This window comes from Zootoca vivipara, chromosome 14 (assembly GCF_965207765.1).
Source record: "Zootoca vivipara chromosome 14, rZooViv2.hap1.1, whole genome shotgun sequence".
Taxonomy (NCBI): Eukaryota; Metazoa; Chordata; class Lepidosauria; order Squamata; family Lacertidae; genus Zootoca; species Zootoca vivipara.
The window spans coordinates 2,814,006-2,830,213 of record NC_142597.1 but is presented as its reverse complement, the minus strand read 5'-3'; the positions used below and the strand labels follow the sequence as shown (position 1 = coordinate 2,830,213).

At 43.0% G+C, this 16,208-nt stretch overlaps 1 protein-coding gene across 2 annotated transcripts in view; it reads right to left on the bottom strand.

The window, feature by feature from the left end:
• PIWIL2 (piwi like RNA-mediated gene silencing 2) overlaps positions 1-16,208 on the bottom strand; it is a 53,763-nt gene that overhangs the window by 10,684 nt on the left and 26,871 nt on the right. For both annotated transcript variants that reach the window (XM_035140125.3, XM_088658245.1), the window contains exons 11-19: positions 14,354-14,542; positions 14,068-14,152; positions 13,399-13,488; positions 9,915-10,055; positions 7,025-7,138; positions 4,956-5,144; positions 3,198-3,299; positions 1,663-1,782; positions 1,113-1,201 (exon numbers count right to left, since the gene is read on the bottom strand). In XM_035140125.3, coding sequence (XP_034996016.3) covers positions 1,113-1,201; positions 1,663-1,782; positions 3,198-3,299; positions 4,956-5,144; positions 7,025-7,138; positions 9,915-10,055; positions 13,399-13,488; positions 14,068-14,152; positions 14,354-14,542 — 1,119 coding nt within the window. The remainder of the gene's footprint in view (positions 1-1,112; positions 1,202-1,662; positions 1,783-3,197; positions 3,300-4,955; positions 5,145-7,024; positions 7,139-9,914; positions 10,056-13,398; positions 13,489-14,067; positions 14,153-14,353; positions 14,543-16,208) is intronic.

Here is a 16,208-nt window from a genome sequence, read left to right as displayed (position 1 = left end):
CTTACACACTGCCACCAGCAGCAAGAGCTGCAGCAGGTGGAACAACTGCAGAGCAGGTAGCAGATAACAGTTTAACCATATTTCTGCTTTCCTTTTGCTACTGGCCCTCCATGGAAGGAGAGGAGACACCAGACCATCCCTGGAGGACCCACCTACTGACCTTCATGCCAAACCTCTGGGTGGGGAGATTTAAAAATTGTTGCTGGCATCCATCTGTCTCAGGAGACAATGGAAGAGTGATGTGAATGATTTCTGGGCTAGGGAACAGGATGTTGGGTGTTGAGGTTTTATTTTCATCTGCTAGTGGGTGGGAATATTCTTTTGTTTATTGTGTGTGCACTGTTAATTAATTTATTTTTTAAACCACTGTTCTGTTCCATTTGTTTGTTTGTTTCCCCAATACATTGCATGGAATATTGATGTGTTATACAGTATGACCCTCCCCCTCTCCTTCTTTGGTATAATGTACAGTATATACATGCTTTCAGTGTAAGTTACTTGGAGACCTTTTGGGTGCCAAGCTATTAAAATTTGTCAATACATTATCAAACAAGCAAATAAACACATACATGTATACAATACATTAATAAAATAAATTCAATCTACCACACATACCAGCTGGTGTGTGTGTGTGTGTGTGTGTGTGTGTGTGTGTGTGTGTGTGTGTGTATTTGGAGTTCCAAATGCTAGGCATGATTCTAACATAGGGCAGGACAGACCTCCTGATAGGATGGTATCTGCTGAATGCCCTTTCTTGAAGAATGCAATGATCAGCTAAGTGAGACCACCTTCTGGTCCCTGGTTTGGTAGGGCTCTGTACACGAGTAAGAGCACCTTGAACATAACTCAGCAGCTAGTTGGCAGCCAGTACAGCAGCGGGTAATATGATGCTGTGGCAAAGCCCCTAAAGTTCTCCATGTGGCCTTTATTGACTAGTTTGGCTATATATAAACTTTACTGAAACGCTGGTCAAAGGATACATGGAACTCAATTTTTTATCCACAGCTATTAACAATGGCTGCTCTAGACACAACAGTGAGCACAGTTCTGGAACAGACTTTCATTCCTAGACACCAAAAAGTTAAAGGTCTTTCCAAACAAACTGTACTTACTGATTGATGCTTGCCACAAAGCCAACCACAGAACGCTTTCCCCTACTGGGGTCATGATACACATCCATGCCAATTGCCATCAACTGTTTCTGGAACGCAAAAAATAAAAATAAATTTTAAAAATACAGTAAGGTAAAGGTAAAGGGACCCCTGACCATTAGGTCCAGTCGTGACCGACTCTGGGGTTGCACGCTCATCTCGCATTATTGGCCGAGGGAGCCGGCGTACAGCTTCCAGGTCATGTGGCCAGCATGACAAAGCCGCTTCTGGCAAACCAGAGCAGCACATGGAAACGCCGTTTACCTTCCCGCTGTAGTGGTTCCTATTTATCTACTTGCATTTTGACATGCTTTCGAACTGTGTCCATAATTCAACACTGCAATCAATACAGATACTTTTTTTAAAACAACAACAACAACACTGCACTGGAGAAAGCACTGGAATTAAAAGAGACCAAGTTCCAACCTTGTTGCATGATCTGCAAGTCTCACTATGTTATGCTTACCAATTAAGCTTTCCCCAAGTAAAAGTAAGTTTTTATATTACTTACCAGAGGGATGTCCACACCCCAGAGTTCTCCACCTAGCTTACAATTTATCTGCAGCAGAATTTTTTGCGCTATGCTCCTAAATTTGCTAGGATTGGTTGTAATGGTTCGAACATTAATAACCTGATGGAAGAAGAACATATTTAGCACCATTAACACCAAGCAAGACATTAACCAATCACCCTTCATCCACCTTCCATCTGCATGCTGACCAGCCTATTTTGTAGAGCTGAAAAGGACCACAAGAGTTATCTAGTCCAACTCCCAGCAGTGCAGGAATATTTTGCCCAAAGATTCTTGAGCTCTTAATCCTTAAGAGTCTCATGTTCTACCAATTGAGCTATCCCAGAAACAACCACCTACAATAAACTCCTCTCTATCGTCTTACTTAACTTCAAATTATTCTTAGTATGATCTCTAGCCCTCCTTTTGTGTTTGCGTGTGTGAGAGATAGAAGAGGAGAAGGGAAATAGGAAGGGATGAAAGAAGAGGCTTAAAGATGGCAAGGTTTATTTATTTATTTTTTAAACTCGGCTCCCAGCACCTTTCAGCCTGCCTGGAAAAGAAGCTTATGGCCGTGGCACCAGAGCAAAGTTCCCGGGCTGTGCCTGCTCTGTGGTTTGCTGTCCCCTGCAGGAGACAGGGGAGAGCTGAGTCAGCAAAGTTGGCTTCATGCAGTTTATCATCAGGGCAGATATTTTGAACCGGTAATCACAATGTGGATTTCAAACCGGTTTTCAACAATATATCACCAGTCTGAAGATATACAATGTCTGATCTTGGTGGTTTTCATATGGAAGAGCATTTCACAAGATGGGAACCAACATGAAGGTCTTGCTCCTCATCACTGTCCCGTGACACCTTGCACAGCTGTGGCAATCTGGAACAAGCCCTCAGATGCTGCACAGAGCATGTGGGGATAAACATAATAACAACAACAACAATAATAATAATATAATAATAATTTATCACTTATACCCTGCCCATCCGGCTGGGCCTCCCCAGCTACTCTGGGCGGCTCCCAACAGAACACTAAAAACACAATAAAAGATCAAACATTTAAAAACCTCCCTAAACATATGGAAGAAGGCAGTCCTTAACATACTCTAAACCAAAAACATTTATATTTCTTCTTTCCTCTGCTCCTTTTAGAGTTGCTGCAGGTTAAGTGGGGGAAATATTGAAGCATCCTCTTTTATGCGAATGTTGTTGCTTAGCAGTCTCAATGGGCAACACTTTGTATCCAATCCAGGGCAGCATTGCACAAAAAGTTTCCCATTTCTGAAAAAGCAGTGCAGCATGAAGAAAGATTGGAATATTTCTAAAGAAAGGTACTATATGGGAATACAAGAATCTTTCGTAGATTGCGCAAACAAAGTCCATAAGGGGCCCTACAGTTGCCCTCCTTCCAGGCATATGCAGACCCAAGAGTTGGGTGGATTCAGGATGCACACCTGACCTTCATGCAAGCCTTCAGTAGGCATGGATGGCCAAAGCATTATCAGCGTAAGAATTATGCAGCCAACTATTTGACTTACCTGAGAAGGTATTGGAGATTGTACACAACACAATTTTTTAATGGCCCCATACAAGTCATCTTTAGTCCCAGTGATAATGCAAACTACCAACTGTAGAGTTTCCTTTAAAAAACGGGAGGGGGAGGGACTGGTTAGATTTACAAAAAAATAACATTACCACATCAAACACTAGAACATTAAATGCTATAATCATGGGGAACTGAATCAGAGCTAGTATGGTACAGTGGTTAGTATGTTGGACTAGGACCTGGGAGATCAGGGTTCAAAGCCCACCTGACCATGAAGTTCACTGGGTGACCTTGGGCCAGTCCCTGCCTCTCAGCCTAATTTTCTCACAGGGTTGTTGTAGGGATTAAACGAGGATAGGGAGAACCATGCACACAACATTGAGCTCCTTGGAGAAAAAAGGTGGGATATAAAAGCAATAAATAAAATAAATAAGAGAGCTAAAATTGTTTACAGGAAATAATCATGTTCTAACTGTACAAGCTGTGGAACAATGTTTAATGGTATTTATGCAGCACAAAATTTCATCAAGGAACATCAGCATTCACAGTTTTCAATATGGCTATGACTTTATGGCAAATAAAAAACCCATAATAGTCTAACCTGGGGTTTTGACATGTTCACAATTGAGTATTTACAGTATAAAAAATGGATTTTCAGGGTGCTCTAAATATTTTCCCCAAACCTACAATGCTTAACAGTCCATTCACCCTTTCGTCAGCTGCTTCACTTTTACTCAACCAGGACTGCTTCTTTCCAGCCAAATCATGGCATTACTATGCTATGTAGCCAGATGTGACTGTGCAATAAAGTTATAAAACACAATTTAAAGCAAATGAATGAATTATTGCCTCTTTCCGAAGAGATGAAAGTGGTTGCCCAATCTCACAAAAGAACTGATAAGAGTTTTCTTCCCCCATGTTGGGGCTCGGTATCAATTTTACCTGGCAATTTTGGATTAAGCTAAATACACCCAACATGGTACTACTAGAAAAACAGCCTCTCCATGCAGAGTTCTTCCCAATGTTATGATCACTTTCAGCTTGCCTCATCACAGGCTGCTACTGCTGCCGGTGACAGGCAGGAAACCTCATAACATTGGGCAAGTGTTTTGCATCACTCCAACAAGAAGGCAGAGAACTTGACATGAAGATGCCAATTTCATCAGCAGACTGCTGTGTTCATAATATATAAATATGTCCTTATTATTATTATTAATAATAAAATTTGTATACCACCCTATACCTGCAGGTTTCAGGGTGGTTCACAGGATAAAATCAGAATATACGGTAAAACCACAAAATACATAATCAAAATAAAAACAAAACACCTCAACAACCCCCAATAACATCTGTCTCCTGTAGAATGTTGACTAGACCATGAAACCACACCCTTTCCCATCATATGCAGGCTACTGTACTAGATAACCTGGAATGCTAAAGAGGCTTGTTATATAGAAGTTAATTGGATAAATACCAAGTCAATTTATACTTGGGGTGACAGGATATCATGGAGACATTTGTTGTATTTTAAAGAGCAACCCAGCAAACTCCATTATATTTAAGCTGGCAGTTTTAGCCATTTATTGTTTCCCATAAGGCTTCAGTGAAATGTAAAAGACGCGAGATGCACAGAACTGCACCTACAACCCTGCACTGTCCACTACTATATCTACAATAAAATGCCCTTTGTTACTATTTCAGCAATACCAACCAGAAAGTTTCAATACTCAAAACTCCGTTAAGAAGATACCTCACTACTTAGTAATGATTTGATAGCTCTGGCATAAGTCTCTATTCGGTCATCCTTCAATTCATTCCAAGCAGGTGGAGTTATCTGGATACCAAGTGAGCCAGAGATCTTCTGCATCATGCTGACCAGTTCACGAGCTTGTTCCATTGTCCGCTTCGGATAAAACAGTGCCCAGTAATGAACTGGAATCTAAGAGTAGAACAGAAGTCAGCATAGATAATGCAGCCTCTTCCAACTCAAAAGGATTGATGAACTACAGACTACTCGCAAAACCTCTTAAGATCTTATCACTACCAGGTTCAACTATTCACTTCTATCTCTAAACAGACCCCAGATCCACTAAACAGATCCTGGTAGGCAGGAACCTTCCTCTCCATCTCCTGCCAAGGAAGTCCACCCATATTTTCTGCTCTATAAGTAGAAAGGCAGGTGGAAAAATTGGTAGATTTCTGCTTGGAGGAGAGCAGGGGTGGCTCACTCCATTTTGCCACCCAAGGCAAAATGGCATGCTGCCTCCTGCCCCCATCCTACACCCCCACTATTTCCACTGCCATACCATGCCCCTCTCCACACACTTCTGCCAATGGAAAACATTGGCTCTCCCTGAACTCGGTGGGAGCCAGGCATTCCACAAAGTGTTGCTGCTTGGCTTCTCCAGCAGGGGTCAGGAAAGCCAAGCAAATAATGCCATGTGCCAGAATGCCTCCCTTTTATCCAGTGGCAGAAGCAGTGGGAATGACTGCAGGGAGGAATGCAGAGAAGAAAAAATGCCATGGTGCATCTGCAACCGCACAAACGGATGCCTTCATCGGCCCCAGATGCAACAAAACATGTCTATCCCTTATCGGTTTCTACAGCCACAGTAGGTGCTGTAACCTTCCAACAGTTTACTTCATCTCCAAAAACGCACTCCTCCATTATCTCCTGAGACAGAAGGATGTGAGCCATTTCAGATCTGTCACGTAAAAATACAGATAGCTGTGTTAACCTTCTCACCAGTGTGCGGATTCACAGCTCCTTGGGTTGAACAAGAGCTGGAGTCTCCTCTGAATGTCAGTTGAAGAGGTCATTTACAGGCAATCCTTCTAGTTCAGTGGTTTTCAACCAGTGTGCCATAGCACCCTGGGGCACCTTGAATGATAATCAGGGGTGCCGTGGGCAACACTGGCCTTCATCCCTCTTTCCTTCCCTCCCTCCTCTGATACCTTCTCACGTCTCTGCTTCCCTGGCTACAAGCTCCCCAGGCAAATGATGCCTCTGAGGCTGGCCAGGGGATGCTGGTTGCCAGGAGCTGAGGCGGCCTTGACGCAAGGAAGCAAGTGGATGAGGGAGCCCAGCCAGCTAGTTCACCAACCCTTGCTGTTGGGAATGGACAAACAAGTGGAAAGCTGAGCAGGCAGGCACTGTGCTGGCCTTTCTTGTGCTTGCTGTGTGCAATGCCTTCCTGGGAGTTGAGTATGCAGCACTGACAGGAAGCCTTTCTGCCATCATGCAAGCCCAGAGGTGCCTGCTGCTGCCACTGCATCCTACCAAAGTGAGTACTCCCAAGGCCTCACGTTCACCTTTGGCAGTCTCCATTAGGCCACTAAGGCCACTAAGGCTGGGGCATCTTCTTCCCTGGCCCCTGTGAGGCAGTATGAGGAGGGACCTCTATTTAGGGCAGGGGGGGTGTCACAGACCAGGGGCAGCTGCAGCAGCTACCCAGAGGACTCCCAATGAGAGGGGGGAGGGAAGAGGAGGCTGAGAGAACACTACACAAGGGAGGGTGTTCAAAAAGGGGTGAGGGGCTGCCAGCTCTGCAGGCAAGGCATGGCATAACTGGGCTTCTAAGGCTCAGAGCACGTTTCTCCTTAGGGGAGCTGCAGAAAGATTGTGGTTGGTCAAGGGAGCTGTGGACTGAAAAAGGTTGAAAACCTCTGTTCTAGTTCATTAACCCAAAATAATCTCTGGTCCAGAGGAAGGGGTTCTCTCAAAAATTCAAGAATGCTTTCTGGGAAACAAAGAAGTACTGTATGTGGGTTCTACTATAACAGTGTGGAATTTTGTCAATGTCAGAGATCAAAACTTACTGCAGAGATGCAGGCTTCTCTGACTACTTCTTTGGACCAGTTTAGGTCTTCTGATGTATTAAACGAGCTATTCTTCAGGTTGATTCTTTCCATGGGGAGAATACGTCCTTTTGTCTAGTACAGAAGATTCCATAAGAGGGAAGCAGGACCAGGGAAACAAATAGGTTGAAGGATAGCATAATATTTCTGCTTAGGTTAGTCACACAAAAGCTTGCATCTCTTCAACAATGAACAACAACCCCAAAATATTAGATTCCCCATACACTTTTAAACAGCTAGTGGTCAGACATTTGTCTAGGTGGAAAATGACGCCCAGGGTAGCTTCTCCCCTAAATTGTGTCATGGTGGTGATGCAACTGCAGAGACAGATCACTAGCCAGAGATTTTTATGAGCTGCCTACAATGCATTCCACCAGGACTGGTGGCCTGTCAGCAAAATGACTACTGAAACTAGGGGCCCTCTAATTACCACCACCCTTGACGGCTTCCAGAAGCATAGGGTTAACTCCATAGTGAAGAACGCAGCATTTGTAAACTTTTTTGCAGAATATTATATGCTGTAGCTATTATTTGAACTCTAATTATCATTAAAATCTGTGTTAACTGGCTTGTTCTTCTTTATCATAGAATAGAAAGGGACCCTGAGGATCCTCGAATCCAACCTCCTACAATGCAGAAATATGCAGCTGTCCCTTACGGGGATCGAACCTGCAACCTTGGTGTTATCAGCACCAAGCTCTAACCAACCAAGCTATCCAGCTGATAATCAAGAACTATGCTACAACTTAAATGTTTTCTTTTTGTGTTTTAAAGGTTGCAACCAACAAAGAGTTTTCCAACCGGAATAATTTATCTGTAACTAGGATAACTTTCTCTAGAAGTATGAATAATACACCATCTGCAGCAATATGCATAAAGAGCAAATGTTTCATGGGCAAGTGACATGAGGGACAGACTGAAGATCGCGTTCAGACCACTATCTGGTTAAGCCTGACTGATAGTGGCAAATCCCCTGTGTAAGAGGTGTGGGCCCATTTGGATGGCCTGCCCTCATTAGACTTAAGGAACTTGATGTGTCCCTGAATGCTCCAGGGGATTTTCCAGTGGAGAAAACTGGTGATCCTGTTGAAGCCTTGGTCTCCCTATGCAATGGCAAGATGAAGCAGGTGATTGACACAATTGCTCCCATCTGACCATGTGCTCCCTTGACCCCTACTGACTGGTTGGGTCCAGAGGTTGCTTAACACTTTGCTGGGCGAGGTAATGGTTCCTACTGCACTGAGAGGCTTTCTGGGGAAGGTGGTGGGGGAGGTCACGGGCAGGGCAGCTGCAGGCATTATTTAAAACCATTCCATCTGAGTTCAAGCCTGGCCATGGAACTGAGTCAGCCATGGTTGCCCTGATGGATGAACTTTGCAGAGAGCTTTTGATACCATCAGCCTTGATAATTGTCCTGGACTGGCTCTGGGGAATGGAGATTCGGGGCACTTTTACAGTGGTTCCAATCCTACCTTCAGAAGTGAGTCGAGGGAGTAGCATTGGGAGAATGGCTGCAGGGGACTCGCTTATGCCCAGTGCTATTTAATATCTACATGAAGCCATTGGGAGTGGTCATCAGGCGTTTGGGGGCGAGGTGGCACCAGTAAGCTGGTGATATTCAGCTCCATTTCTCCATAACATGTGAATCAGAAGAGGCAGTGCAGTTCCCCGAGCCATAGCATGGATGCAGTGGTGAAATGGATGAGGAAAAGCAAGCCAAGCTCGAATCCTGGCAAGACGGAAGCACTGTGGGGTCAGTAGCTCCTATGTTTGAGTAACTGGTCAGCTGCCTACCCTGGATGAGACTGCACTCCCCCCTGAAGGAGCAGGTTTGCAGTTTGGGGGTGCAGTTTGGGGATCCAGCTCTGTCACTGGAAGCTCAAATAGCCTTTTACCATAGCAGCTGGTTTGACAGCTATGGCAATTCCTGGACTGGGAAAGCTCTGCCAAGGAAGGTCCTGTGCTGGTTACTGCAAGACTGGATTACTGCAATGCGCTCTACGTAGGGGTTCCCTTGTGCTTGATCTGGAAGCTGCAGTTGGTGCAGAATGCTGCAGCATGAATGCTGACAGGAGGGAGGCCTTGTCAGCAACTAATGCCTGTGTTCAGAGATCTGCACTGGTTGCCCATTTGCTACAGCACCAAGTTCAAGGTGTTACTATTAGTATATGAAGCCCATAACAGCTTAGGACCAGTTTACCTACAAGATCACCTTACCCCACACGTGCCCACTCAATTGCTTCAATAGGGAGAACTGGCACTACTACAAGTACCATGTAATATCCACTGTGCCTTTGTCAGAAGTTGGTCATTTAGTGTGGCAGCACCTACACTTTGGAACTCCCTGCCTATTGAGATCAAGCAGGGGCCTTCACTGTACTCTTCTCAGCATCTGCTAAAAACATTCAAATTTACATAAGCCTACTCAGATGCTTCGAAAGTTCAGGTAATTTTAATCCATTAGTATTTTAACTACTGTATGTTTTTAAAATATGGCTGTAAGTCTGCCTTGATTTTATTTGTTTTATCATTTTGTAAACTACTTTTGGGTTGCTGTTTTTGTACTCAAGCAGTATATAAATTTTCTGAAATAAATAGTAAATAAATGTCAAACTTATTTATTGGAACCTGTAGAAAAAATGTTCTATGTGTTTCTAAACCATATCAAGGCTGAAGTTACTTATAACCTGAAAAGGGTATCCAATTATTAAATATATTAACACATATCCGTAATTATATTTCTTCTAAAAGCATATCTGTTGCTATGGAGCTCATGTTTGAATCAGAATTCAGAATGACGTCATCAGACAAGACTAACCTAAAGACAAAGGCTCCTCCTTGATTCAATTACCTTATGCACATCATTGTCCAAATGAAGTCCCCATCGTGACAATTCATTGTGGGCAGTCTCATTCTTCTCAATTCTGCTCAGAAGCTGTCTCAAACTTAGGTAGTGCTGCTTAGGGCTCAGGTTGATCTGCTGGCTAAGGTCCTAACAGGAGTGACCAAAGTGGTAGGGGGGGAGGGGGGGGAAATGAAATTTGTATCTGCATGTGCTTCACCCTGTATTTTAAATAGATTTAGGCAAATCAACTGCTTGGAAGACCGTGGTTTTTCGCCTTCTGAGCCTTTGTGTTACTTTTTTTTCATCAGTACAAGACATACCTCATGTAAGTAATTTTGAACTATTTAATGAGGCTATATTCATATTAGAAGTCACAACCCACCTGCACTGAAAGTTGTGATTCAACAAGAAGGTTCAAATAATGCGGGGGGGGGGGGGGGAATACCTTGTAGGACACGTAAATCATACAGTTTTCCCCCGCATGCCCTTAACTACAAAATTATCTTATTCATTAAGAAGAAGATTTATAACAGATGAGTGCCAGGAACAGAACATGTGACAGACACTATCCTGTAGCAGGAGGACAAAGAAGCTTATGAAGGAATGGCAAGAGGAGCTATTACACTATTGTTCTAGCCCCACATATCCAGCAAACCAGCAACTTATATCAGTTTAAAGAAAAAGTGGGCAACCTGTTTTCTGTTGAGAGTCGTATTCTCGTGGGAAATTATCTGTTGGCAGACACAAGCTGGTAGTGGGCAGAGCCAGAGCCAATGAGGGGCCAAGCGACAGGGAAAAAACTGCTCTGGGTTAACTAAATCAGGAACACAAACTGCCTTGCTTTAATTTTCACCATGATTATACAGTGGTCCCTCGACTTACGAATTACTCGACATACGAAGTTTTTGACTTATGAACGGGACAAATGGCCGCACGCTTACACATTTTTCTACATCTGAACGAAAACCGTTGGTGGTTTTAAATGCGGTTTCCTCGACTTATGAATTTTAAATGTGGTTTTTTCGACTTACGGATTTTTCCGAATATTTTTTCCCTATGGGAAACCGCTTTTCGATTTACGAACTTTTCGACCTACGAATGTGCATTTGGAATGGATTAAGTTTGTAAGTCGAGGGACCACTGTATTAGATTAGAATTCCCAATCCTATGCAGGTCTATAAAAATGTAAGCTCTGTCAAGTCTGGTGGGGTTACTCTCAAGTAAGTGTGCAGAGAATTATTTTTTTAGTACAAAAACTAATACGGCTCTGTTCTAGAGAACAGATTAATGTAATTCCTTTCTGACTTTAGTGTGCACCACATACATAGAGCAAGCCTATTAAACTTGTTCTCAGACAGCTTGCAGGGGAAAATTCTCTTCCTCTCCAAACCATACCAACAGGAAAAAGCAAACAATCCATACATTTATTTTTAATGCTACACTTTCAAATATAGCTTTCTGAGGCTACATAGAAAGATGGGGAGACACTGTTAAAAAAGAAGGAAAAATCAGATTGTAAAGAAGGAACAAAGGAATGAACTGTGATGAAATGACAGAGGCAGCTTCGGGGGGGGGGCATGTAAAATGAGGTCTGCCTGCAGCCTCCACGCCACCAACATGACCATGTCTGTTTTCTCCACAAAAGGGCATAGCTGAGCCAAAAGAATAAGTGGCAAAATGCACTCTTGGCCACTGCTGCCAAGAGAACACCCAAAAGCAGTGCTGAATTCAGAATTGCACTCAAGCTGACAAACTGATTTTTAAAGGGGTAGTGCAACCCCAACTGTAGCAGCCTATATAAATCTACTTCCCTTGTAAATTTGTTCCCACATTCAATCAATAATTCCATCTTGTAAATTAAGTTTATTCACCCCACCTGATCCCATTCCATCAGATTCATGGGCTCCATCATCTCGCTAGGGTCAGATGAAAGACGGAGTTTTAATATAGTATTGTGGCAGTACACTAGTAACATGGATGAGTAGCACCACCTCCAAATACCTCCCTTTCAGGAATGATTGGTGAGAGCCATATAAGTACGGTGCTCAGCTGCAATTTATCTTAGCGAGACACCCCTTAAGAATACCATGGCTGACTATGTCATGTCTTGTGACACCAAGATGGGTAGTTTCAAACCACTTAGAGCAGAGCTTTTAAAGCTGACCGAAAGTCCAGAAGTAGCATTATTATAAATTTACAATGGGGTGGAAGGTTCACAGGCTATGAGCGACTTGCTCACAAATTTATTGACAGCTGCATGAGTTATTATAGCTAGGAAGTGGAAGGGGCAAGCAGAATATAAAATGGAAGAATGGTATAAAGAGGGGTGGGATATAGCCATTAATGATAAATTAACGTGCTATTAAGGTAAGATGGGGAATATGCAGGAGAAATTATTCTGAGGAAATATGGAAGGTATTTGTATAATTTGTACTGTTAAAATGGAAAGGGGTCAAACCATCGCAAGAGGTGTTGAAATTTTGGGAAGCTGGATAGTTACAATGGAATGGTCTTGGCGGTGGGGTGCACATTTTTATTTATATTTTATTTATTATTATTACTTTGTCAAAATAAAAAAATAAAATAAAAGGAGCAGAGCTTTCCAAACTGTTTGTTGCAACACGTTAGTGTGTCGGCTGCAGTGTGTAGATGTGTTGTGCGAACGCTCCCCATGCTCGTCCTGGGGCTGGAAAGGGGTTAGTTAAACCTCTGGCTTGCTAGTAAAACTGAATTACTGTCATGAAATGATGCGTGTCTAAAAAGTGTGTCACCAACATGAAAAGTTTGGAAAGCTCTGACTTTTATTACAATCAAATGGTATATAAATTTTGTTAAATAAAAATAATCAAATAACGTATCGGCAGAGAAAATAACCACCACCAATTGGTTAACTTAGCAAAGTGATCTATAATTGTTTTGGCTCTCTAGCCAAGCCAAAATTGTGGTCATCAAGGTTGGATGGATAGCCTCCTGCGTACTGCCCTGGTTTACTGGAGCTCCCTGGTGGCAGGGGGGGGGGGCTTTGGGGGCAGGGGAGGGGGAGGAGGACAGAAATCCAATCATAAAATGGACCATTTCTGACTGTTCACCTACGTGGGATACTTCTGTGGCAGGGGAGGACCCATGGAGGGGGGTGGGAAGAAGGTGGAAAAGGTGTTCATGTATGTACCGTCTTTTGTAATTTGTAAAATCAATAAAAATTATGTTTAAAAAAACAAAAAACAAAATTGTGGTCATCAAATGCCCAACCTCCTGCCATCTTGCTAGAGTCCAATCTCTATCCATCATCAAATGAAAAAAGTAGGCACACAGTGCTCTGGCTTCTGCTAATGCAGAATAGAAGAGCTCTGAACACTATGCGTTGGGACACTGAACAAAATATCAGATTATGCCGTAAAACTTGGTTTCTGCGTAAGCTTTTGAAGAAAGAAATTGGAGACTTGCAAGAAAAATTCAATTCTATACTTCGCAGCAAATAATCTCGAACCACCTTCATGACTCTGAAATCTTTCTTCATTTTCTCAGGAATTCCAGTCAGGAAGGTGACCTCTGGAAGCAGTAGGATTTCACCCTTTTGCAGCTGCAGGATAATTAGAGACAATGAATATTAGTACAGCATGCAGGGCAAAGACCCAGTCAGATTGTAAAGTTGTGTAGAGAAGGCTGCTGGCTACAGGATAGGTTTAACATACTGTGTTGCTTTCTTGTGAAACTGATTTTTTTTAAAAAAATGTATAATCAGTTTTACCTCTTTTTAATTGTATGACTAAATTGGTGTAACTGCCCTGGGCTTTATGGTGAATGGCAGATTAGGTACCAGTATCTTATACATACAGAGCTAAATCAATATTTCCCTATTTTAATTCTCAAAGAATTTGATAGCTCCCAAAGCAACAGTTAAATTTAATGGCTCAAGGGAGAATTTGATTTAGGTTACAAATGGCAAGCATTATCAGGAATGGTACAGTAGCAACCAGGTAATATGTTAGTAAGGGTTGGGTTTACTTCCCTTTGACAACCTGAGCGGAGTCTAAACAACTCTCAAACTACTGAAAGTCCTTCCCTGTAGTTACCTACTTCTGAGAACTGCAGACAGAAAACTTTGTTGTCCCATGACATTGGCACTTGAACTGCCATTAGTGCAAGGTCAACAACTCACCTTCCCTGAAGGATTCTTTCTTTCATTGGGTCTGTGAATCAGAAGTGGCTGGTCGACTTCTCTGATGGTTATCCCATAGTTTTTACTGGAAGAGGAATATTATGCAGATTATAGAGCAATAGGTTCATTTGAAGCTACCAAATGCAAGTTACAAAAATAACAAGCGAAAAATAATTGTCATTAAGCCAGAGGAAAGCAACACATATAACATGAAGATAACAGATGTTTTAACCGTAAGTACTTCTTTTCCTGCTAACACTTCAAGTGTTTAAGCAGCACCTCTTACCTGTAATAGTCTATGAAGGTGATCTCCTTTCCATCAGACATGGTAAAACTGTCCTTTGGCGTCTTGTTCCAGTCAATGTCATCAATACGGTAAGTGTTGTTGTTGTAACGGGTAATTATAATGTTGCCAATTAGCTGCTTTGTACACTCATCTTGGAAGTTCTCTCGACTCTGTAGGTAAATTGCATGCCTTTGGGAAAAGGAATGCACTTTGAGCTGACGTATCTAGAGCTGGTGAAGAACTGCAGCTGGAAGTATGGTAAGCCCGCAACTTATGTAAAGGTTGCTGTCACGGCGGTTGCTGGCTACCCTTGAGCAACGACACTCCAAACCATCTTGGCTTTAATGCTTTTATTGTGAAAGCTATTTACAATGCAAGAGCTTCATGAAAACATATCTACTCAGTGCTATCAGATTCTCCCAATGGCACTTTTCGGCTCCTCCCCCAGCAGAGTAGTTTGGGGACCCCAAATCTCCTCCCCATGCCTCAGTTCCGGGGTGAATTTGAAAGGACGCCCCTCTGCTGTTTCCCCGCTGGAACTTTCTGCTGACCCCTCCTTCCTCGCTGATATCACAGGCTGCAGGAAGGGCTCTTGTATGCTGCCTGAGCCCTGGCCCCCTCCTCTCACTTCCTCCTTCCTTTCTCCTTTCCTTCCGCTGCTGTCTGAGCCGTTAGAGGAGCTGGATTTGATGGGGGGGTGGCTGCTTCCTGTAAGCCCACCCCCTTACAGTTATGTTCCGGGGATTGCACCTAAAGCCAAAGTGATTTTCCCCAGAACCCCGCACCCTTTCCATTAAAAATTTGTTTGTGCCACTCATGTAAAGCTGAATGTGCACATTAAATGTGCGTAAATTGTGAGCCTACTGTACTGAGCCTGAATCTCACTTCTATCACAAACTTGTGAGGTAGCCTTCGTCAAGCTACTGTATTCTCTCTTGAGTCCCCCCAAGTGCATTATGAGACCATAATGATAACTTACCTTACAGTTTACAACTGGATAAGGTTTACAACTGGATAACACATGTGAAGCTGTTTGAAAATTTGAAACTGCTATGAACAAGTATAATTATTAGATGAGAACTGTATATATTTTACAGACGTGACTGAAACCACTTCCTTATAGTAGCAAAGTATACTCCCAGATCCTGCCAACCTAGCAGTTCGAAAGCACGTCAAAGTGCAAGTAGATAAATAGGTACTGCTACAGCAGGAAGGTAAACAGCGTTTCCGTGTGCTGCTCTGGTTTGCCAGAAGTGGCTTTGTCATGCCAATAACGCAAGATGAGTGCTGCAACCCCAGAGTCGGTCACGACTGGACCTAATGGTCAGGGGTCCCTTTACCTACAGTGAGGGGGGAAAGTATTTGATCCCCTGCTAAATTTGCCTATTTGCCCTCTGACGAAGAAATGAACAGTCCATAATTTTAATGGTAGGTTTATTGTAGCTGTGAGAGGCAGACTAACAACTGGAAAAACCCCAAAAACCAAGAAGACAAAAGTCAGAAATTGATGTGCATTATAATGAGTGAAATAAGTATTTGATCCCCTATCAACCAGCCAGATGTCAGGCTACCTGGTATCTTCACTGTATGTAACGAGCTGAGATTAGAAGCACCTGCTGTAAGGGAGAGGTCTTACCTGTAATCCCAGCTCGTTACAGTACCTGTACAAAAGACACCTGTCGACAGAAGCAATCAATCCAACAGATTCCAAAGTAGCCACCATGGCCAAGACCAAAGAGCTGTCCAAGGATGTCAGGGACAAAATTGTAGACCTGCACAAGGCTGGACTGGGCTACAAGACTATTGCCAAGAAGCTTGGTGAGAAGGTGACAACAGTTGGTGCAGTAATTCGCAA